Consider the following 25,759-nt stretch of genomic DNA (forward strand, 5'->3'; position numbering starts at 1 on the left):
AATGATAAAGAAAGGCACCAAATGAACGACTAACAAAGGTATAGCAGAAGAAACAAGCTAACAAACTAAAAGCTGAGGAGAGGAGATGCGCTAAACACACCAAGAAGCAGGTGTTGCCGGCCCATGTTTCTCCTGTCTCCAATGCAGGCACAGGCAACAAACATGTCCTCAGCATGTAGATATCTCTCTAATGTGGCACACTAAGATAGATACTTCCCCCGTGGCTCCGAGTGCCCAGAGGGGGAAGTGGTCTAGTAGTAGCGGGGGAGAGCAGTTCAGATAGAGAGAGAGGATGGGGGGGGGGCGATTCCCAGAGACAGAAAGAGAGGGATTGACAGTGAAGCAGGGGGAAATAAGAGAAGAGGGTGGACGTACATATTTTAGTGCTGTGTGTTTTTATTAGCAGTCCTGTGTTTTCGGAAAGGGGGCAAAAGCAGATACCTGGATACGGAACGGCCTATTCTGCCGTGGGATGGGGGCGGGTTGGAATAATCCATTCGAACGTAGGACGGGTCAGACGGGGGGGGGATTGAGGGGAGGCGAGGGGTGTGGGGCAGGAGCCATGCACAGCAGTTGTAGGTGGGGCGGTTAGGGGCGGCTTTCTGGGGGGCGGATTGAGAGAATGAACTGTAGCTGGACGCTACAGTACCTTGGAAGTCTGCTTCAACAGCCATATAACCCCTGTCGGCTCCCCACATCTGAAACCAAACGAGGCTCGGTCACGTACACATACACACGCAGTCACGTATCGCTACATACGTCCAGTACAGGGAAGATAAAGCACCACTCGATGACGTTGGCGCTCGCACAAACACATATAGTCACCTGCATCGGAAGCAGTTTATTAAGAGCTCTCATCATTTGTTTAGTATGCCGGGCTGACAAGTATGTGCCTGTGGAGAACTAATGGCCAAGGGCAATTGACTCTCCTACCCACTCCAGGGAAATAATAAAGTGAGAGATCCCCAGGTCAGTACTATGGCTGTGGCTGATAAGAGGAGAAGTATCCACAGCAAGAGTAAGGGAGAGAGTGAAACAGAGAGGCTGGAGAGAGAGAGAGATGGAGAGAGATGGGAGAGACAAAAAGTAGATTCAGTGTTTCCTGTGGAGAAAGTCATTGAGGAGCTATTAGACAAGGAGCAGCCTGGTTTATTGGATCCTGTGTGTTCACACTGGCTTCCATCCAAATGCACCCGCCACTTTTAAATGTGGGCGTGGGTCATTGAGAAGCCCAGAGTGAAATATAACAGGTACAAGACACAGTATATTGGCTACCTGTGAACGCACACATGTTCAGACACACACTTGCACGCACATGCTCACATGCATAGAGCATCAAATGTATGGCTTTGTGCAAAGGAGTGGTGTGAAGTCAAAAGACAAATGTAATAAGATAGAGATCTCTCGGTTCCTTGAAACGGTGAAGTTTGAAAAGGAGAACATTTGCATTTTTATTGGAGGAAATATCTTTCGCATCTGAAGAATTTCCCCTCATGCATTTCCAAACAGCCAGCCCTAAACCTAAATCAAACCACGAACGTGATTTTAGTTTTGTTTTTAACGTGAACAAGTCCACTTTTCAATCTTCCCTCCAAGCAAATCTGCAAAGCAATCTGAGATTAAATGATTTTCACTTGTTTGTTTGACGTACTTGATGAATGGATACTTTCCAATTACAACTTCTTAAACTGCGTTCGGCGGGTGGGGTGAGTTGATGTTTATCTGAGTATGATTGGTGCTGCTCAGCTCTGATGTCAGAGCAAGAACATCTGAAATGGAGGAATTCATGTTTTCTTTTTGGTGATTTATTTATTTATTGCTTTGGCATCTGTGCTGTCTGCTTTTCACATGTCTATAGGGGTTATTTTTAGAACAGCAATTTGCCACAGAAGGTGCCATTGCCGGCAAGCTATTTCTGCTCTTTGTGACACCTAAAATTGAGTTTGGTAGGTTGTGAATTCAATCAACACCGTTTGACTTCTACAAGTGTGACTTTTTCAAGCGTGACTTTCAAGACTGTCAACTCTTTAGAAGTGATTCTTTTTTTTTTTTTTGATCAAAAAGGAAAGGAAAACAAAGCCAGTAGGTGTGAACTGCTCCAAAATTTAAAAGTGAATACAGAAGAAAATCACTTCAAAGCCAACTTTGTGAGCTCAAAACACTCTGGACCGTAAAACGTGGCTCACAAATAACATGTGCTCCATGTTAAATCTGAACATATTGGATAGTTAATTGGTCAACTCTGACTGGCTGGTCTGTGTCTGTGTGGCCCCTCCCTCTGACAGCGGTCCAGAGCATTGGCAGGCTCAGAAAACACACACACACAGGCGCATACGTTGAATTGCCTTGTTATGTGCAGCCGCTTGAACAGTCCCTGTAGCCAGACATACACGCTACGGAGAAAGCTCAGGATGTACTCGGTGATGGACCGAGGCTCCTCATCGTCTGTCTCCTGTACAGATGTGTGTGTGTGCGTGTGCAATGTTGGAGAGTGAGTACCTCAAACTGCTCATTACCAGAGTACAGTAATTACTGCATCTTCCTCCATTCCTTTGAACATGATTACACATTAACACATGTTGTTTGTGCTATAGAACATCTGGGATATAATGTCATAATATCATGTGTATATACTGTATATAAATATGATTTGTTCATGTGTCTTGTAATTCATTCTTATGTTTTCCTACTGTGACCTATATTCTGTTCTGATCATCACGTGTCTATGATGTAATGAACAACTGAATAACAAACATGTTGGCTGTATGTTGTTATATCAGCTTTTCCCTTTCTACTTAAAATTCTGTCCTCCATACACCATTATGCCTCATAGAGACATTTGCTAGTACTGCTGTGTGCCTGAACTGCTCATGTCTATATTGGGGGTGTTTGTTAAACTCTCTCTCCATTCAGCGGGTTGTCTAAAACGATATAAACCCAGAACCTAAACGAACTTCTTTCCACAAGCAGAATCCTAGCAGAGAGATTCCGACCAAAGCAATCCTTCCAGTGTGTCGGGTTTACAGGAGGCGGGCGTACCTGTGAAGCGATGTATTTCTCCAAGGGGCTTTCTACTCTACCAGGCATGTTCACCATGGCAGGGTTGGCCATGCTCTCCTGTGGGGGGTCTTCATTCAGCAACAGCTTCCCTTTGAAGTTATGCACCACACACACCACCTAGAACACAGCAGGGGAGGTCGTTAGACAGAGACCGGGGAGACAGAGAGTGTGTGTGTGTGGGTGCGCGCGTGCATGCGTGCGTGCCTAGGCCGCATATATACAAAACCCATCGCCGAGCAGTGATGCACAATGTGCAATGAAGGACAAATGTTCCCCTCACTCGCGATGGGGTGGCGTGGCTTAGCGAGCTAAAAGGAATCCCTATAATCTGTCTGTGTGTTTACATGTACATGTGCACTCCTGAGTACAGTCAAACAGACAGACGCGCGGGCGTGTGCGGGATGTCTGATGTGGAGATGCTAGTGAACAGCGTGTGTGGCCCGTGTTCTGGACCTCTCCAAACCTCTCCAAATGGAGACGTTAGCACTGGGGCTGCGACGAGACTTCCTAATACGGGACCAGAAACAAAGAAGTTCAACAAGAGGCGATCAATCTAAAGTTCGAGTCGTCAGACCCCGGGGGGGGGGGGGCAGAGAGAAAGAGGAGAGGAGAGAGGGGAAGTGTGTGTGTCAGAGTACGCCGAAGCTTGTGTGTACGACGAGTATGCGAACGACCACCCCCTCCCTCCCTCTTTCCGCTAAGCTGCATCCCTTTGCCCCGTGGCACAGCAGGATATAATACATATCCGAGCCTCTTTGTTGTCGTAAATTAGCGTCTCTCTATCTCTCTCTCTCCTCTTTTCTTTCTGCCACAGAAACCATTCTGTTACGCAATTCACTTTTGCCAAAGCCCTTTTACGGGGGCTAAAGTCATGGCTTATTGCTCCTGATGCATTATCTTGCTTTCAGGACGTGAATACACTCCAAGATAACTGGGATGAGGAAGGCCGCTCCTGCCGAGCGTTGAGTCTGGCGACAACCATTCACTCCCGGTGAGATGGTGGCCTGACTTTGTTGACAGTTGGTGACGTCGCAGGCCAACGCTGGAATGTGCGATCAGTGAAAATGTACGCAAGTCGGTACTGGAATAGGATACAAATGCTCGAGAAAGCTTTGATAGTACCATTCATAAAATTCCCTGCAGTGTTTCCTGTTGTGTGTTTATATAACTGTGTACCCCAAGGCTTCCGTGAAGCCAAAATGAGTCGGCTTTCTCTTGAGCAGTAAAGCGTAACACATCTAATAGAAGTTCTGCCCTAGATTCATTGTTTAATCTGGCCTCATGATCACTGATCAACAGAACTGGTCCATGGCTCATTAGACAAGCCATAACCCCATCTTATGCTCATCAACCAAACTGCTGTCCTGACATGTTCAGCAAATCAACAAAGTTGGTTTGGTAGTTTGATAAAACTTGTCCATTTAGTGCAGCGGCAATAGCCTGAGCAAATCTCACTTTGCTTTCCACGCACTGTTAACCAAATACATTCAGCATAAAATTGAACTAATTAAATATCCTAAACATTTTCTTCTTAAGTAAAAAATAATATAGAAACTCAGTTTACTGATTAAATTGTTTATTTTTATGTTGTATTATTATTTACTTGAGAGATTAGACTACTTAAATAATTTTATATCAGTTTCCACAAAAGCTTTGGTAAAACCTTTCTTGGAAATGTCCAGTGTGTGTAATATGATTGTGTTGTGACCCTGTCCTCATCTCTTGTCCGAGGTGAATGGGATTTCTAAAGCTAATGGAGCTGACCCCTAGAGAAGGGATGCATGAGGGCAGCTCATCTCCCCTCACTGACAACGACCAGGTGTCCAAACTAGGATGCCGTTTCAGGTATTTCCAGATAGCGAAATCGCTAATAGCACTCCCGATGGTTGGACCAAGGCTGGCTCTAATGGAGCCCTCTCTATAGAGACGGACACATACCACTCTCTCTTCTATAGATACTGTTATCCACAGTCCCTGATATGGGGGATGGAGGGAGAGGAGAAGAAAGCAGAGGAGAAGAGACACGGGGGGGGGGGCAGGGAGGGCACGGATAACTCCATCTCTCTGGATTCCAATCCATCTCCTTCATCCAGGACATCGTGTCTCATCGGCGTGGAGGGCTCATCAGCGTCTCTGTCGCGGCGCTCGGCCGACACGCGAGGGCAGCGCGCGACGGCAACCGTGAGCAGCAACGCGCCTGCGAGTTCGCACGACGGCACAGCACACGCGTGAGAGACAACATGCTGTCCACACGGATTCGTCGAAAACAGCAGGCAGGCTGAAGGGACTTGAGAGGAACAGGAACATGTGGCCCAGGGGACTGGGCCTGGTTGATCACTGTTTGTGCCATCTGCATAGAGCTGGGACACATCCACCTGGCACATGAAAGCAGGACCCATATGACATGTACCATGTACATATTATATATACAAAACACACCCAAGCACATTACCCCACAGACACCGGGTCACTTTGTACAGTACTGTGTAGTTCAATTTGTTTATTTGAAGGAGTGTTTGTTTAAAGGAATTTGGAAGAAAAAAAACAATCCCAGAGTAACTGATATAGAGGACAATGGTAGGAAGAGATGGTTGGTGTTGAGACCCAGAGGTAGAGCATGGCAAAACCGTGGGCCAGTGGCTGGTGTCCCTGTATGAGCAGAACCATGGATGATATGATCCAGACATCTGGAACCCCCAAGGGGGTAAGGCTGCTCTCAAAGCCCAACACGATGAACCTCCACTGGAATACTTAGCTCAGGCACTGGCCTGGTTACTTCCAGAGAGAAAAAGCGAGACCTCCGGGAGATGAACTGTTGGGTGACAGTAGAACTTCTGCCCCCAGTGTGAACGCTGTTGGCACTGTGTGTGTTTGTGTGCGTTTGCATGTGTGTGCGTGCGTGCGTGTATTTGTGCTGTAAGTCACAACAAAAGGTGCCTTTTCTGATCCTTTATCAGCCCTGCCACATTTCCATCTCGGTCAAGCCCTCTCTCTCTCACACACACACACACAAACACACATGCACACAGACACACAGCCCTCTAATCCCCAACAGTGTGTGAGAATGTCTGCAAGCTCGGCTTTGCCTCCTGTCCGTGATGGATTCAGGCTGAGGAGAGAGTCTCCTTTATGAGGATTGGCGGCTTGAAAGACACAATTGGCCTTGCAGCATTTCCAGAGGATGATACCCTGGTAAAGGGGTGGGGCTAAGCAGGGAAGGAGCTGGAGAGAAAATGGACCAGGGCCAAAAAGGTGGAGGAGAATAAGACGGAAACTGAATTGGGCCCTGACAAACCGGGAGTTGATACTCCAAGCCATTCAGCAGACATGAAGGTATGCGCGTGTCTCTTTGCATACGCGAGTGTGCGTGAGACTGTCAAATGACATGATTATGTATGTTGCATGGCCGCCCACATCAAATGCATCCGCACGGAACACGCTACTGAAAACCTATCAGCTCTTCTTCGGTGGTTTCTGAGAACACACACGCTGAGGCTCCATTGAATGTACTTATGGACATCATGTCCATGCATTAGAAGAGTAGTCCGCCACGCTCAGGCACCCTTTACCCGTCCAACGAGAGATGTGATGGTTATGGGTTGTAGCTACCGCCATTATCGGTGTTAGCCAATTAAGAGAGCTCTCGGGTTTATGACTTCCTGTTAAAGTGTCCATTAGACTCATGCAGCCTGAGAGCCGATGAGGTAGGCTATCTGAAATGTGTTCTGTTGGCTCCTATCATTTACACTGCATGTCAATATGTGGCACAGAGACACTGAGAGGGAGAGAGGACGAGAGAGAGAGACGATATATAAAGAGGGGAAAGATCGACAAAGATACTGTAGATGTAAAGTGTGTAAAGACAGAGAGATACAGGATGGATACAGAAAATGAGTTTGCCAGCCAGCCAGTCAACCAGCCAACCAGCCGGCCAGCCAGCCAGTCAACCAGTTAGCCAGTCAGCCAGCCAACCAGCCAACCAACCAGCCAGCCAGCCAGCCAGCCACTCAACCAGCCAGCCAGTCAACCAGCCAGTCAGCCAGTCAACCAGCCAGTCAACCAGCCAGTCAGCCAGCCAGCCAGTCAGCACACTATAACATCCGTTCTATTACCAGAAAGGCAGCTATTGACAATCCGATGATGAAGCCGGCGATGACGTCAGACCAGTGGTTCCGGTACTCGGCCACCCTGTTGAGGCCCGTGAGGAAGGCCAGACACATGAGACCCAGAGACAGGACGGGTTTGGCCAGGCGAGTCCCCTTGGCTCGCACAGTACACGTTATGTACATCTGCAGAGAGAGAGAGAGAGAGAGAGAGAGAGAGAGAGAGAGAGAGAGAGAGAGAGAGAGAGAGAGAGAGAGAGAGACAGAGAGAGAGAGAGAGAGAGAAAGAGAGAGAGAGAGAGAGAGAGAGGGAGGGAGATGGAGAGAGCACCACTTTAGTTATTATTCCTACTTGACTTTAGCAAGGAAGCCGCTCTCTCGGCCTGAGGCTGAAACTGTTGTTGTCTGAGTCTGAAAGAAAGAGAAAGAGAGATATACTGCGCTAAGCTGACAGAGAGGAAAGTGGGAAATAGTGGCGAGAGAGACAGAAAAAGCGACGAAGACAGAGTGGGCGGGAGAAAGAAAGAAATGAAGATAGAGAAACATAATGAAGCACGGCGAGAGAGAAAGAGAGAGAAAGAGAGAGAGAGAGAGACCCACAGCTGGCATCGCCTCAGTCCTAATGCAGCCAGCCAAAGTGAAAGAAGCAGGGAGGAACACCCTGAAGCACCCTGATCCTCCAGCCAGCTGAGACACACACACACATATACAGACAGATGGACACACACACCCCCACACACACCAGCTGAGACCCAGGTACAGGGGACAGTGATAGACCAGCTTTGCGAGTAGGGCCCAGACACACCCTCACGATGACAAACACAGGCTCCTAAACCCAGCTCCTTCTTCCTCGGTTCCAACTCCAAACCAGAGGCAAGCGACGCACGCATTCTGCATCCCAAACCACCAGATGTCGAGAATACAATTGGAAAACGGAGGAGAGGATCCCTCACCAGACCCATAGACTGGCCTCAAGTCGTCCATTTTGGCTCCATCTCGCTCCATCGTCCTTAAATTGCATCCAAAGCTCAATTAACTGGGGAGAGAAGTGAAGCATGCAACTTTGTGCCAGTTAAGGGAGGGAAACCTTCACAGAGGAGAGGGAGAGGGAAGCGTGATGGAGCGTTTTGTTGTGCCTCATCGGGAGGCCGGGCCTTGTAACAAATCCCTCATGTCGCCACAGAAGAAGGACTTGAAGGAGATAATTGTATTTTTCATTCGAACCAAACGCCTCCTCTAAGGACATGTTATCTCACATCCCTATCCATCTTACGATTATTTGCCGGCTCTTTTCTCTGCTCCACCTCACCTTCCCCTGTCTCTCTCGCTCTCTCTCTCTCTGTCTCTCATCCCCCTCTCTCTTTTTCGAGCTCTTTCTCTCTCCCTTCCTCCCGCGAAAGGTTGTTACTGTTATGAACTCAAAGGTCGGCTGCACCCTGACCCAATTTTCTTTCTCCTCTGGGGGCATAAACAGATAAACCATATTTTATTTTTGTTCTCTCACTCTCTCTCTCTCACTCTCTCATTCTCTCCCTCCATCTCTGGCCATGTGTTCAAGGAGGATTGCAATGTTTATACATCCTCAAACCCACAAACTCACAGACTCTTCAGCGAAAACCTTTTCCTGGTACAGACCATGGGAAGGCATTCCATATAGATTTTCAAAAGTATTATAAATTGATACAGTGAACCATCATGGCTAATGACCCATTTATCCTCATGGAAGCTTTAACAAGGGTAACAAGGCATGATCAATTCCACCGGTCTCTGCCTCTGCACCTGTTAGTACGATGGAAGGATCTGTTTCAAACATTTAGCTTAAATATCAAATATAGTTTGGTCTCTGTTTGACCTTCACCCGCCATCCTTTAACTCCCCCGTGGCCTGCAGCAAGTGGTCTGTTCCACAACTACCTCTCTCACTGTCTCACTCATTAACCTTACCCTTTGGAATGGTCTCTTCCATCATTTGGTCGATGATTCACCTCACCGGATGCACGCTTCGAGAATCTGTGTGCGTGCCTGTGAGAATGGGTGTTTACGAGTGTGAGCATGGGTATGTGTCAAATGTTCCCTTTTCAGGTCAAGGGCAACCCTGCTAGTCCTTCTGGGGGCAGTAAGTTGTGAGTTGTCAAAAATCTATCCGTTTTACACTTGGATGAACATCCCCCCCCACCCCCAAACCATCTCCCAAAAAGTCCTTGCAATCTACCAAGAGTGGCTGAACTTGATTCCAAGCATTTAATAGCCTTGCAGAAGAACGTTTCACAGATGGGTGGAGGCTAGAGTCCACATTTTCTACTTAACGTCAAGCATTAGAAGTAAGACTTGTATTTATATATAGCACATTTCATACAATAATTGTAGCTCAATTGCTTTACATAAAATCAATAAAAACAATAATACAAGTGATAAAAGTAATAATTAAAAAAGCAAATCTATAAAAACAATAATATAAATAATAAAAGTAGTAAAACCCTTCTGAGATAAAATTACTTAAATGCTTCGGTAAAAGGTAGGTTTTAAGCTGTCTTTTAAAAATGTCTAGCGTGTTTGCTTCCCTAATATTTATGGGTAATTTGTTCCATAGTTTTGGGGCGTAATTGACAAAGGCCGAATCACCAATCTTCTTATGATTGCTTCTGGTGACCTCTAATAGGCCAGCATTTGATGATCGCAGTGTTCTAGCTGGTGTGTAGTTTATAAGGGAGTTAGCAATGTAGCTAGGTCCTTGTCCGTGTAGAGCTTTGTATGTGAGGAAAAGGACCTTAAAGTCAGTTCTGAAGGTAACAGGGAGCCAGTGTAAAGTAGCTAGGACAGGACTAATGTGTTCTCTCCTTTTAGTTTTGGTTAATAATCTAGCTGCAGAATTTTGAATGAGCTGTCGTCTTTCAGTGGTTTTCTTGGGAAGACCAGTGAAAAGTGCTTTACAGTAGTCCAGCCGGCTGGATATAAAAGCATGAATTAACTTCTCTGCATCATTTTGGTTTATGAATGGTCGTACCTTTGCTATATTCCTCAGGTGAAAGAAAGCTGTTTTGGTCACTTTATTAATGTGAGAGTTGAAATTCAAATCTGAGTCCAGGATTACACCGAGACTCGTCACCTCTGGTTTAAGACAGGGGGTTAAGCCTCTTAGATTCTTAGTAAGCATCTCTCTTTTGGATTTGGGGCCACATAGTAGGACTTCGGTTTTGTCTTCATTTAATTTAAGAAAGTTATCATTCATCCATTTGTTTATTGCTATTAGAAGACGTTTGCAGCGTCCCTATATCAAGGCGTGTCAGCGAAATGAGCCAGTGACACGATAAATCCAATCCGCTGAAAACCAATAAGAGGTCCAGGGCCGTTTATCAACGCTATCTTCAACATCAGTCTCTGTCCCGGCGTAAGTTCTGATGACGTCACCCAGGATGCTCGCCTGTCTCCCTAAATTTAGGAAGTCAAACAGCGCTGCAGAGAAGACAAACATTCAGTCAAGCGCTCCATAAAAAGCTGCACTGGAGCAGAGTGTTGCAGAGGTGGCTCAGTTAACCAAGCTGGCAGAATGATGTCAGAAGCCTCCAAACCAAACCAAAAGATTCCATGTCTGAAGGAAGACAAAGTCTGGGGACAACATGACCCGGGTTCAAAACAAATGTCTCTTTGAGAAAGTACTGGAAGTGGTTCAGTAATCATGTGTGATAAGCCAAGAGAAACTTTGTTTCGTCCACTGTGTTATTGACAGAGCCATATCTATGCTGCTTCAGCACACTGCTAGCCGCTGAAAAATGGCTCCGTTAACTGACCTAGATTAACTCACATAGCCACATCTGCTGTGTAGACTGTGGGGGAATGGTACCCAAGTATACGCATAACGACAGCCATTAGCCTACAGTTAGCAGCTGATAGAGGAATTAAGAGATGAACCGCAGAGACACGGGAGGGGAAACAGAGGTCACTCTTAGCCTAAATGCAGTCTCTGTTGTCGACTAACCGTCTCTCTCCTTAGAGACATTGTCGAATAAACTTTAAGCAGACACCGACGATAACATCTGACTAAGCTGTAAACAGTGGGGACTCCTCTTTGCTTTCCCCGGAAAATGCTGGAAGGGAGGACCTTTATTTGTGTCCTTCCTTCCCCTAAATCTTCCCTTTCAACGTGCTGAGGAGAAGGAGGAGGCAAGGACAGAGGACCAGCAGGGCAAGGAACTTCTGAGATACGCCCGAAAGTACCTTGTGAGAGCCATCAGCCTGTCTGAATCTGGCTGTGTCCCCTGTGTTCCTAACAGACGTGTGTTCCCTAACAGGGATGGGAGTGTGGAGTACCGCCGGGGGTCACTTCAGAGAGGGAGAGAAGAGGTCGGCATGAACGACATAGACTCTCACAAATTGATATTAGATATTTTCTCTCACAGAGAGAATGATAGATCACGTAATCCTATTCCGTAAACCCCTAAATTGATTTGAACGCTAAATAAGATAATTGTGCTAGACAGAGAGACGAGACAAAATCACGCTCGATGCACCAATGACTCATTGCTGAATAAACCAAATAAGATTTATGTGGACTGTTAATTGTAATTGGCAACACATGTATGGCGGAAAGGTATTTAGTGCTTAACCATGTTTTTAACCAACATGTGCTTCTGCAACACGTGCAAACAGCTTGTGAGAAAACACATCCGTAAAAACAGCATGATCTCACTTGAGCTTATCTCAGCGTTGAATCATACAACCACCAAGCTTTTCAGGAAGGGTTGCGAATCATCTGGATAATCTTAAAATAAAGTAGCAGGCTTATTAGACGAGCAGGAGGAGGAGGAGGAGGATTTGCAAAGCTACATTAACCTATTTTTCACATCTACAGCCAGCCAAACAGACGGGTTTTGGCTAAAGCTTTGCTCATGAAAGCCAAGAAGAGAAATCCCCCCGAATCAGCCAAGACTGTTTAGACAAACAGGCAAAAAACGAACAGAGTGGAATAGAAGAGATTCTACAGCACTTGTGCAGACACACACAGACAAACTCACACACACGTACACACACACACCAACACACACACATTACAATCGGTCTCAGAGGTGCTGTGGACTTGACCGCATGGACCCGAGGGCCGGCTAGCTACCTAGCTGCAACGCATCTCTCAGCCCTGTCTGCCTGCAGTGTGTCTGGAGCTGCTGCAGCTGCTGCTAGACTATTGACCAGAACAAGAAAGTTTGATCACATAACATCTACTCTTGTCTCTCTACACTGGCTCCCTATCCAAGCCAGAGCTGACTTCAAAGTTCTACTACTAACCTACAAATCTCTGCATGGATTGGCACCACTGTACCTCTCCGGTCTCCTTGCACCCTATTGCCCCGCAAGGACACTTAGATCTCAAGATGCCGGCTATCTGGTGGTTCCCAAAATTAAGAAAAAAACAGCTGGAGGTAGGGCGTTCTCATATAGAGCGCCTCTTCTCTGGAATAAACTACCCGTCTCAATTAGGGAGTCTGATACTGTTTCGACGTTTAAAATTAGGTTAAAAACGTTATTGTTTAGTCAATTCTACGACTGTTAAAGGTAAGTATGTTACTAGTTGGAGGCAACGGGGGACGGGTTGTTTCCATCCTTATTCTTTAAGTATAACTTATTTTAGAGTTCTCTTCCCCTGGAACAGATTTCATGTTCCAAATGAGGGGGGCTGTCGCTGTCTTGGTGTGTGGGGTTGCATCAAATTCCCCTTTTTTGCTCTGTTAAATTGCTGCACCAGTCCACACTTGACCGGTGGGGATCTCATTCTATTATGACTGTAACAGTTAGCTGCTCCTGGCATTCTCTAATCCCTGCTCTCCTCTCTCTGTCCCCCCCCACACACATCCCTTGTGGTGTGGGGGGTTTGAGTTGTCAGCACCTGCCTGGTCGTCGGTCAGCCAACGCTGGACCTGGTCGCGAGTCTCCCGGTCCTGTCCTACATCTATAAAGTTGAATAATGGATTTTGGTGTTTTAAAAACCCATCGACACTGTATGACTATGTTTAGCCTGTGTTCTGCTCCTCTCTCCCACCAACCGTCTCTGGAGGAGGGGATCCCTCTCTGAATTGCTCCTCCCATGGTTTCTTCCATTTTTTTTTTCTCCTGTTGAGAGTTTTTTGGGAGTTTTTCCTTGTCTTCCTTGATGGTTTAGGTTGGTTGAGGGGCAGTTCTATGGGCATATGTGAAGCCCTCTGTGACATGCTTGCGTGTAAAAAGGGCTATACAAATACATTTGATTTGATTTGATTTTCATCACCATCATTTTCAACACCATCACCATCATTTTCATCACCATCATTACATTACATTACATTTAGTCATTTAGCAGACGCTCTTATCCAGAGCGACTTACAATAAGTACAGGGACATTTCCCCGAGGCAAATAGGGTGAAGTGCCTTGCCCAAGGACACAACGTCAGTTGGCATGACCGGGAATCGATATGGCAACCTTCGGATTACTAGCCCGATTCCCTCACCGCTCAGCCACCTGACTCCACCACCACCATCATCACAATTATCACCATCACCATCATCATCACCACTCACCGCCAGGTAGAGCGCCGCGTACACGCTGAGCGCCGCCTCTTTGGAGGGGAAGGTCTTGCGGGCGCGCAGGATGTCCTCCTTGTCGCCTGTGCACGCCTCCTGGTGGCTGATGTAGCGCAGCGCCTGCTGGCAGCCCAGCGCCGTGTAGTTGGGCTTGCACACCGTCAGGAAGTAGGGCGCCAGGTTCCCCGTCACCACCTGGCCCGCATTGACGAAGATGTCCACGGTGAAAAGGCCGAACGTGTAAACACCTGAGGGGGAGGGGGAGGGGGGGAGGCCAGCATTAGTAGGGAGTCCCGCGGAACGCGTGGAGAGGGAGGAAGAGTTTGCGTGCGTTCGGCCGTCGAATTCTGCTGCCCAAGCGTGAGCTGGATTGTGTTTCGTTCGCCGCTGGATCAGACTTCAGGGAAGCCTCAGCTTAGAGCCTTGGGGGAGGAAGCTGGAGGGGAGAGGGGAAGTCAGAGTTTATACCCAAGTTGTGGTTAGCCACCCACACACACACACCACACACACCCACATGTAATAGGCCTCGAGAAGATAGGTGTGTCTGTCTCCATAAGTTTACAACAGCGCAGACAAGAGCACACACACACACTTGTCGCGGTGTTGTGATAGAGAGGCCTTATCAAAAATGATTGGTTTCCCCTGAGGAGGAGGTCTGGCCTTGTCACACTAATTCTCCAAACAAGCCTTTGGCAGACACAGATGCGCACACACACACACAGGACAGCCAGAACGCATTATTTGTTGGAGCAACAATGGGAGCTTTAGCAATCACTGTCAAGAGTTTGTGTCCCTGCATCCTAATATGGCTCTGGCTTTGAAGTCCATTTGGCTGAGAGACATTGACAAAAATAGGAACCAAGGCGCTGTTACAGACAGCCTGTATGGATATGCACTTGTGTGTCTCTGTGTGTGTGTGTGTGTTTTACATCCTTCCCTCCTTGTCTCAAAATGTCACTTTCCAAACCAGTGCGTCTTCTTTTATTATTCCTGCCTAAAAAAACTCAAAACTGGGGTGAGCCAGAGGCTGCTGTCGGTTAGGTTTTAACGGCCGTCAAACGCATTCTGTCAAGAGTGAGTCACACAACAAGTCTCTGGCACGAGCATCCACAGCCCGCTGGTCTGACCAAAATACGCTGGACGATGCTGTGGGAAACTGTGCTGGTGGTTCTAGAGACAGAGGTTCTAGGCTAGGTGGAAGGTTCTAGGTTAGGTGGATAGTTCTAGGTTAGGTTGGGGGTTCTAGGCTGGGTTTAAGGTTGTAGGCCCGGTTGGTGGTTTGAGGTGAGATGAGTGGTTCTAGGTTAGTATGGTGGTTCTAGGTTAGTATGGTGGTTCGAGGCTAGGATGGTGGTTCTAGGTTAGTATGGTGGTTCTAGGCTAGGATGGTGGTTCTAGGCTAGGATGGTGGTTCTAGGCTAGGATGGTGGTTCTAGGTTAGTATGGTGGTTCTAGGTTAGAATGGTGGTTCTAAGCTAGTATGGTGGTTCTAGGTTAGTATGGTGGTTCGAGGCTAGGATGGTGGTTCTAGGTTAGTATGGTGGTTCTAGGCTAGGATGGTGGTTCTAGGCTAGGATGGTGGTTCTAGGCTAGGATGGTAGTTCTAGGTTAGTATGGTGGTTCTAGGTTAGAATGGTGGTTCTAAGCTAGTATGGTGGTTCTAGGTTAGTATGGTGGTTCTAGGCTAGGATGGTGGTTCTAGGCTAGGATGGTGGTTCTAGGCTAGGATGGTAGTTCTAGGTTAGTATGGTGGTTCTAGGCTAGGATGGTGGTTCTAGGCTAGGATTGTGGTTCTAGGCTAGGATGGTGGTTCTAGGTTAGTATGGTGGTTCTATAGAATGGTGGTTCTAGGCTAGGATGGTGGTTCTAGGTTAGTATGGTGGTTCTAGGCTAGGATGGTGGTTCTAGGCTAGGATGGTGGTTCTAGGCTAGGATGGTGGTTCTAGGTTAGTATGGTGGTTCTAGGCTAGGATGGTGGTTCTAGGGTAGGATGCTGGTTCTACGCTAGGATGGTGGTTCTAGGCTAGGATGGTTCTGGCTAGAGAGAGTATCCACTCCGGCTTCCGGAGTGAGGGGAGGGGAATGTTTTACTTGGGCATACAAATGTAATTCAATTAGCCTTGGTTGAGAATCGTCAGGGGAACTTCAAAGGCTATCTCTTTCAATGAGCATTGATCACATTTCTTGTGTCATCTGGGGAATGTGTGTGTTTCTGTGTGCGCGTGTGTGTGTATGTGTGTGTGTGTGTGCTGGGGCAGCCGGGGTGGCCTTGATAAGTTGAATGCTGACTGGGTCTACTCTGCATTTGACTACAGAAAAGAGAAGCTCTGGCACTGGATCAAAGGTGCAGTAGCAATGATACACACACATACACACACACAGCCACACACACACAGGCACACACACACACGCACAGACCAGACAGGGATGCTGTGGATTAGTCTTACAAAAGGACTGGTCTCTAGGGTTGAACTTGAGGACACACACACTGACCAGACAGGTGTGCTGTGGATTAGTCCCACTTTAGAACTGGTCTTCAGGGTTGAACTTGGGGACACACACACACAAACACACACACGAGCATGAATGCTGGTAGACCCAAGGGCAGAATAAGCTCACACAGACATAGGACCGAGCAGGATACTCATTCTGACTGTGATAGGAAGAGACTGGGATCTCACAGTAGAATCACTCTAAGGTTAAAAAACATGTTGCCATGTGTGTCCTGCAGTAGATCTTATAGGGCTGGTGAGTGTGTGTGTGTGTGTGTGTGTGTGTGTGTGTGTGTGTGTGTGTGTGTGTGTGTATGTGCCTGTCATGCCCCCATTTGTAATCTGATCGATGAGGTCAGAATCATGATTGTAAAAGTCAAATGTTTAGAACTTGGACTGGAACAGAGCTAAAACTTCCATTCGCTCTAAGGACCCAATGTGCCTTTCCATTTGGAACTGCAGAAAAATAACCAAAGCAAAGATAGTTCAAATGATTCAACATACACGCCTATTAAAAGGAGCTTGAGACTGTCATAACTTTCAAGATACATGCACGTGAAATGATTTCCTTTTTGTGACTTGAAGGAGGCTTCTGACAACTGCACGTCATTGCTTCTCTTTCAACCTTTGAGAAACCAGCTCATAAACAGCACTCTCTCACTCTCCGCCATGCCTTTTATCTCTCTGAGAATGTATTTGTAACACCTTCATTTTCCTCCTTACTCAGGGGCGTGTGTTAGAGCAACTGTCTTCAAATCAAGGACCAGGAGAGGGTGGCTGTTAAGCAGAGAAAGGCCCCTCAGACAAACGGAACTTTCCCAGAGTTCATTTGAGTGTTTAAATTCACAACACAGGCAAAGTGAACATGACGTGTGTAATTGCATCTGCATCTGGAGTCAGATGGCTGAGCGGTTAGGGAATCGGGCTATTACAGTTTTTTACAGTCGCTAGGACACATTTCTCAATACTTAAGTCACGTTTTCAAAACTCTTCACACAGTGAACACAACAGAAGTATATGTGGGCTAAAATGCATTCAATGACTACATCTTTCAAATTACATTCATTCTTTTCTCACTTCGACACAACAACTGCCAAAACTCTATGTACCTAGAGGCCAATTTGGAAATGCTAACATACTATTTTCAAAACTGTTAAACTTCAGTTCAAAACAATAAGATAATACAAAACTGAATAAGACAGAAATTTGCTACATTTCTACAATAATATTGTAATTAAATATATTTCGAATCAAAAAATAAAATGATATAAAATGATCTTTACGGAAGGGTTGTGCTAGGTGAGGAAAGGGATGCAGAGAGAAGAAATCAGCCAACATTTGTATGGGACAATGTGGCATTTCACCACTCCTGTGCAGTCACCGAGTGGTTTGCAGCCCATCCCAGAATGGTGTCACTTTTCCTCATGGAGGTGGAAGATTTACTGTATGACCACCATCCACATGATCAAATGTACTTCCTGGACGCAATGAATGCTGGATGCCTGGACATTGCCAGGGATGGATCAGGCATGCCAGAAGATTCTTTCCTAAGTGTATTGCCCTAGATGACATAAGATGTGATGTGGATGAGAACCGATGGCCAAATGCAGAAGATTACAGTAGCATTCCTATTGTATCTGTATCAGTGGGTGGTGTGTATAAAAATTATTGTATTCTGGAATTAGTGGGGAAAAAGATATACAACATATTGAAGCATACTACATCATGTCTGATTAATTCCAGTAACATATATTGCAGTGAATTCTAAACAGTAGAGAGGTGTCCTTGTTTTACATAATAAAACACTGTATAATGCTACCTGTTGTTAGTGATTTTTAGGTCATTGTTTTGTGGGTGACAAAGTATGTTTGTTGGCTGTCAACCTTTGCTAGTGTTATGGAAGAATGAGTTGATTTGAGACATGTATGAAGGGATTTGGTAGTTTTAGTGCATTTTGAATGTGAAATTAACTGCTGTGCCGAGCTGAAAGTTGGTTAGGAGAACTGTGAGGAGAGTTTTGAAAAAGTGACCTAAGTATTGAGAAATGTGTCCTAGCGACTGTAAGGTCGCCAGTTCGATTCCGGGCCGCGCAAATTGCGTTGTGTCCTTGGCCAAGGCACTTCACCCTACTTGCTTCGGGGGAATGTCCCTGTACTTACTGTAAGTCGCTCTGGATAAGAGTGTCTGCAAAAAAATTAATAATAATCTGCTTGTGTGTGGCCTAACATACTAACAGACTTGCAGTGTGCCGGAGTCATGCTCCTTGGTCAAAGGTGAAAAGTCAGCTAATCCCACTGACTCTAATCAATGGCTAATGTCTTGAAATCCCTGTACCACTGATCCTCTCCTGTGGCGAACTCTGGTTCCCACTAGCACTGGTGGGCAGGTTAGCGACCACTGAGCCTGTCAACACAACCATAATGATTAAGCAACACCAAATAGCGAATCAAATATTTCCCAGCGATGGTTCAGTTGAATTGTAAGGCCACGTCGCTGCCAATTCATCCCACCTGCTGGAGCACTAGCAGGATGAGTGGAGGGGCAGAGGTGTGTGTGTGTGTGTGTGCGCGGGGTCTCAAGGTCGAGCAGCATGCAGCGAGCCTACAAAAGCGCCTACGTAAACAGGGTTCCTGAGCGCGAATGGCGGCCGTTGAATGTGTGAAGGGCGGGGGTGGGGTGGGAGCGGTTGGGGGATGGTGAAGATGGAGGCGGGTCGACTCCTGGGGATCAAGGTGCTAATCCTCCCGCTTAGCGCCCTCTCATCGTGGCTCTGAGGGGGTGCGAAGGGTGGGGGGGGGGGGGGGGGGGGGCTGTTGTAATCGGGTCTATGTACATGCCATTAGGGCCCATAGGGGTTGCCTTAGGGGACCTGCGTGTCGCTGAACAAGGGATGACAGCGAACATACGGGGCTAATAGGTGATAAACCGTAGCTTAGGTCTCTGGGATATGAACACTCTGGACGTTGTTATCTGACCATTAGAACCTTCTGAATGTGGGGACGGACAACATCCGTCGCCTGGGGAACGGGATAACCATAGTAACGTGGGTCCAGGTGACGTACCGAGGAAGCGGAAGGTGCGTCGGACCAGAGGGTTGAGGTAGCAGCAGTCTCCCGTCTGCACGTCTTCTCCGAGCGGTCGAACTCCTTGGACGTGTACTGCACCAGAAACAGCACGGTCTCGGTCACAGTGATCTGGAGGGGGGGAGAGACAGAGAAAAAGAGACAGAGAGACAGAGGGAAAGAAAAGAAGAAAAGGACAAATCAAAAAATGTATCCATAAATATTATTCCTAATTATTCCTGATAGATATTAATTCTGAATAGTCCTATCTAAGATGCACTGGTTGGCCCAGATATTTCCCATTTCTAATGGAGAAACTTGGTTTGTGTTCTCTCTGAAGCGGATGTGTCCTCTGCATGCCGAGACTGACCGTGGTGCTGAATTGTTCGTATGGTAAAGAAAACACCTGATCAGGGACACTTACAGTACATCAGTGATTGACACCAGTGACAGAAACAGAAACACGGAAGCCACTTTGACTTTCAAAGTGGCTTTAAAGGGAACATGAAACGTTCGGATGGGAATATAAACGTCTCAGGCTGTTCAGAGGCATAACAAGGTGTCCCTAGTCTCTCATTCCCCCTGGTTAAGGCAGTTTCGATCCCATCCCAGCTGAGTGCGGTCCTCAGACTTTAACTAGAAGCGTCTCTGGGGGGATTCGGACCCTCCGACCCTCTGGAGCACGTCTGTTTCCCCTCCGCTGACCACCCAGATGAGCGTGTTCCGAGCTGTGTCTGGACTGGGGTAGGCTGTGGGCTCGAAGCCGCAGACCAGGAACGCAACACGTCGGTTCCTCAGCACACAGGTGCTGCCTTGGTCATTTATTTAACACTGCTGGTGGAAAGGGGAGAGGGTAAGATGGAGAGAGAGAGAGAGAGAGAGAGAGAGAGGAGAGAGAGAGAGAGAGAGAGAGATGAGAGAGAGAGAGAGAGAGAGAGAGAGAGAGAGGAAGACAGAGAAAGGGAGGGAGAGAGCGGGAGATAGACATACTCAGAGAGGGAGAGAGAGAGAGAGAGAGAGAGAGAGAGAGAGAGAGAGAGAGAGAGAGAGAGAGAGAGAGAGAGAGAGAGAGAGAGAGAGAGAGAGGAAGACAGAGAAAGTGACGGAGAGAGCGGGAGATAGACATACTCAGAGAGGGAGAGAGAGAGAGAGAGAGAGAGAGAGAGAGAGAGAGAGAGAGAGAGAGAGAGAGAGAGAGAGAGAGAGAGAGAGAGAGAGAGAGAGAGAGAGAGAAAGGGAGGGAGAGAGCGGGAGATAGACATACTCAGAGAGGGAGAGAGAGAGAGAGAGAGAGAGAGAGAGAGAGAGAGAGCAGAGGAGGATATGAAAAACGTTAAGTTCTGTTCGTTAGGGGCCTAGCTGAGGCTACAGAACACGTATGATAAAAAGCTTCCTCCCTCGTCTCCTCCTCTCTCCCTCTCGTATGGCTCTAGTAGAGGGCTGAAGGATATCTTAGGGCATTGCAGGGGCCCACAGACCCAGAATCTAGGTTACACAGATGAAGCCAATCCCACCTCAGCAAAAATAGTGAACAACTTTCTCTTTTCAGTGTTTCATGTTCACTTCAAAAGACATCCTCGGGGGGAGTGAATTGTACCGTCGATCCCTTCATTAAGATGCACAGCAGCATACTGTAGATACAGCAGACATTGTAAGACACCAATGCGCTTGAATTTCGGCGTTACGTAATTGGGGTGTATGATAGATTTATTGGAGGCTGGTCAGGGTGACTATCTGTGGAGACCAAGAGATTGTGAGGGATTCCGGGTAACCTGGTCTCACCTGGCTGAATGTTTCGACCCCAGAAAGAACAATGGACCCCCCCTGGCACAAGGCCTGATTCTTTACAAAGGCAATAAAGTGTCTCAAATCCATCATACAGTAGCTAAGGGTTCATTAACCTATAATCTAACACACACAATAAACCAAGAAGACACACACACACGCACAAGGCTACATCTGTGCTATGCATAAAGCTTAGTTTGACCCTCATAGTTAATACTTATGTGCTGTGAACCTCTGGCTGTAACACGCTTCCTTGGGTGCGAGAGTGACAGGGAAGGTCAGTAAGCAGATTAGAAAAATCTGCATCGAATCTGCATTACTATGAGCAGGATCATTTTGAAGGCGAAAAGACTGGATTAAAGGCAGGCTATGCATTCAGTATGGCAGAGTATTTAATGCAAGCCGAAGGGTTGAACAAAAGGAAGGATTTACTGCAACGGCATTAATGTGTATCGGTCCGGTGAAATATGGCATTTGGTGCCAAGGGAGCTAGACAACCAATCACGGTGTCATGGTGACAGTGTCCATTATCTCCCAGCGAGCAATCCAGGGTCACGTTTTAAGCTCAGGCCAAGTGGAAAACCCCTTCATCTTGAGGAGGGTTTATTTTGACAAAGCTCTCTATAGCTGCCGTAGTGTCCTCTTCTCACATTCATGTTCGAGAGGCCATCGTTTGTCAACAGATCTCACGACTGAAACCACACGTGAGCAACACTTCGCTCACCGCGATTCACAGAGGTTGTTAAACCGAACGAGGCATCAGAGGAAAGCACAACTAACGACATAGGACCGGGCCTCACAATCTCCTGACACACACACACATAAACAAACACTATGGATGAGTGGCCCTTGTCGGTGCATCTGCTAGGATTGAAATTATTGGGATGTTTTACGGCTCTGTGCTAACTTAGCCTTTTCTCTTCTGCTGATGTAACCCAGTAGGAATAATGTTAGCCTTGCAGTCTGTCTGAACCTGCCTCTGCTTCAGAGGGAGTGGAGTGGAGACAATAGACCTGCCACAAGTCTACTCTAGGTCTAGATCAAGACATATCGACGTAGGTCCCGTTGTTTACAGAATCCTTGACCAAACGTGTTGTTCTGCTGGCCTGCTGCCAGGATGACTAGAGACAGTGTCTCTACTGTTCTCCTTCTCATAGCTCTGTGTTAGGCTACTACCTCACTTGTCTGCCTGCATTTATCAACTTGGATGTGCATGTGTGTGTGTGTGTGTGTGCAAGCATGTGTGTGTGTGTGTGTGATCCCAGGCCACAGAGAACCTCAACCTGTTGTATAACTCGACTCAAATGTGATTGCATAGGCTGTAATCATTTGGAAAGGGCAGGACCAGACTCTAGTACTGGGCATATTAGGAAGACTCTGCTTGGAGCGTCAAATAATCCTTTTCGGAATTCTAATCCCGGGGAAATTGGACTAGCCAGCTAGCCACAGGCTACTGTTGGGAGCCTCTGCTTGCTTGACTCCTGTAGGCTAAGTCTCCCTCATGACTTTTTAAGCACAGTACTACCGTCACCAGCATAACCTATTATCTCAGAAAGCCTTTCACAGTTGTGTGCTGCAGAATGCTAATCATTTAAGACGTCAAACACGAAGATGGCCATTTGCATGCGCGGTCATAAATAAATGATCGTGGTCGTGATTGAGTAGTTTGAGTTATTAAAACCGCCGCCCAACCTCACAGGCTGGTGAGAAACCGAAGCAGAACTACTACTGACTGGGCTGAATATGGAAACAAGTCGTGTTTTGCGATGCATAATTACATAGGCTGCTGCGTTCAGGTAATGACGAATTACAAGTGCAGTAACTAACAACTGGCTGATTCGTTTCAAACCATGCAATGTCATGAAACGATTGGTTATCACGCTGAATAACCCTGTTCACACGTGGACTAAATCTACCCCCTCTGTCTCATTCAGATTGGGCGCCAACACAGAATGTCTAATTGTAACCTTTCCCTTGAAGGTGTCAATGGTAATTGCTCCCGCAATAGTATTCTCCCCTTAAAAGAACAGAATTACCACCGTTCAGTTGAGGAAGCCTTTTCTTTGCGCGTGGTTTTAAATGTGTGCCGACAGCAATCGTACCCAGTAACGAATTAACGTACACAGCCTTTACTGTACATTATTCATAGTCTTTCAGCATGGTGTGTCAAGACACAAGCGAAGCATTAAAAGCCTACAGCCCAGCTGTAGAGGAGCACTGTGTGTCTCTCCACAGTGGCCACATCCTCCATGCAGTCATCCATGCAGTCATCCACTGGATTCTACCGGGGCTCTGAGGAAAGAAGTCTTCTATTGGTTTTTGCTCCTTCAGACTTGATCAATTGACAGCGGTGTGCAACATAACTCAATCATTCTGATCTCACATTCCCTACTGAGTCTCCCTGCTTGAACAGAGGCAGTGTGTGTTTTTATGTGTGTGTGTGTGTGTGTGTGTGTGCGTGTGTGTGTGTGTGTGTGTGTGTGCGTGCGTGCATCTGATTGTCTGTGTGTTTACCATTTGTAATCCATAGCAGACAGACACACACACCCACGAACAAGCACAGGCACGGCACGCACACACTCCACAAACACCAGTTTTCACATCTCTAATCCTGTGTAAAGTTTATCACCAGACAGCTATTACACATGATAAGCCTTTAACAGGGGGAATACTGGTAGATGATCCAAACAATGCTCTAATCCAAAACACAGGGAGCATTCACTACCCAATGCGGTTTACATTGCGGGCTCACCGTGCGTACATCTCACCATTAAGAAGCAAATGGACCAGATAAATGCTTTCATAGAGTTGTCAGTCTTGAACATCTTGAAAAAAGGGTCATTTTGCAGGCGGTCTGTTACTGGGTTACATATGCATAACAAGTAGGGGTGTAACGATACCCTCAGCTCACGATACAATACGTATCACGATGCCGGGTGTACGAGACAATATGCATCACGATATTTTGAACAACATTTTAAATGAAACTGAAGTTCAATTAACAGATTTTTTTTCTCCAAAACATTAAACATTGGCAATAATTTTCAGTTCAAGCGATTTCTGTGAATGCAATGAATGCACTCATGACGCAGGTGCAGAGTAGGTCGCGCGCTGGTAGCTCAACCTATAGGATCAAACGGACGTCATATTGTAAAAATATTGCCATAACTGTACGATACATATATTATATATTATATTTTTCCACGATATATTGTTACACCCCTAATACAATTATTAGCTAGTGCTGTGGAAGCTCAAGTCTTATTTTTAAGTTAGCTGTACTGTGTGTTGTTACTGTTTATAGTGCTCTAATGTGTTGTCTGTGAGTTTTATGTTTTACAGTAACGTGTCTAGTAAACCTGAGCATGATATAATGAAATGATAAACCACCATTTATAGCACACTGGCTAACTCTATTTAGACACTGGCATTGTGACGCACGTATAATCTCTGTTCAGCACATACCAGACAGAGAGAGAGACAGAGACAGAGAAAGAGAGAGAGAGAGAGAGAGAGAGAGAGAGAGAGAGAGAGAGAGAGAAACTAAGGAGAGATAGAAAATGAGAAAAAAGAGAGAGAACAAGGAAGAGAGAGAGAGTGGTAAAGTGGCAGCCAGTGGTTTTCAAACAGACTGGATATTGAATTTAATGTGCACCGCTCAGATTATCATCCATCTCTCAGACACTTTCAGCAGGTGAAAAAAGAGGACACTTTCTTGGGAAAATGTAGCCATGTTTAACCACAAAAATCAATACTCTCTGTCAGGGTTGTCTCCCGTAAGTCGATAGAAAACATAGTTTTCAAGTCTATACTTGGACAAAAAAACTGCATTGCTGTCAAGTTCTGATAAGAGTCCCACATCCAATTCTGTAAAATTGAGTTTGTCAGTCAAAAGTCTGACATTCAAAAGAATTTATACAAAATCAACCGTCTGTTGTGTACCCTTCTGGATGTCCTATCTTCACACAATTCAGACAGCTACACTCAAATTCTGACATGAAACAACTAGTAATCCAGACGAAGTGTACATGTATAAATTCACAGTGCATCTTATACTTTTTTTTATGAAGTCATTAAATCCATATTTATGATTTGCAAGGTGTAATCATGACCTTGCAGCTCACACTTTGTTCAAATAAGCACACCACCTTCACTTTCACAAAGTTATTTTGTCGACACATGCCCAAAGAGAACCAAATGACATGACGGGCAAGGTCAGACAAACACAATTGATCTCCAACTTTCATACCTGCAGGGACAAACTGGCAAACAGCTTCTAACAGAACTACACATCAAATCTATATAGTCTGGCATCTGCTTTCATGTCTGGATCCCAAGCTCTGAGCTACCAGAACACAGAACACTTCTGACTCGAGGGAAGCACTCCCCTGAATTCACGCCGATCTGAATATGCATCTAAATCTAACACACACTTTGTCGTGCAGAAACAGCGGGATTCTACAGTAGCGTTTCATGATGAGTGACACTGCCTGCTGCCTGAGGACTCACCGTGCTTTAACCCCCCCCAGGCTTTAGCTCCACAGACTAACACAATGCACCAGACTTAGCCTTGATACCAGCTTCACTGAGATCATGCACTTCTTATACCCGATCGTCTAAATACCATCCCTGTTTCAAAGTCTGCAGTATAATTTTTATCCAGCGAGGGATCATATGAATGCATGTATGGCAGGATTGTGTGGGCTGTG

The 25,759-nt window shown here is 46.4% G+C and overlaps 1 protein-coding gene across 1 annotated transcript in view; it reads right to left on the reverse strand.

Annotated features, from left to right (window-relative positions):
* The window catches only part of plppr5b (phospholipid phosphatase related 5b), a 29,978-nt gene that overhangs the window by 2,981 nt on the left and 1,238 nt on the right, over positions 1-25,759 (reverse strand). The window contains 6 exon segments of the mRNA XM_062479687.1: positions 650-698; positions 3,040-3,177; positions 7,173-7,349; positions 13,709-13,959; positions 19,266-19,322; positions 19,325-19,397. Of these exon segments, the coding sequence (XP_062335671.1) occupies positions 650-698; positions 3,040-3,177; positions 7,173-7,349; positions 13,709-13,959; positions 19,266-19,322; positions 19,325-19,397 (745 nt within the window).

The sequence above is a fragment of the Osmerus eperlanus genome, chromosome 15 (genome assembly GCF_963692335.1).
Source record: "Osmerus eperlanus chromosome 15, fOsmEpe2.1, whole genome shotgun sequence".
Taxonomy (NCBI): domain Eukaryota; kingdom Metazoa; phylum Chordata; class Actinopteri; order Osmeriformes; family Osmeridae; genus Osmerus; species Osmerus eperlanus.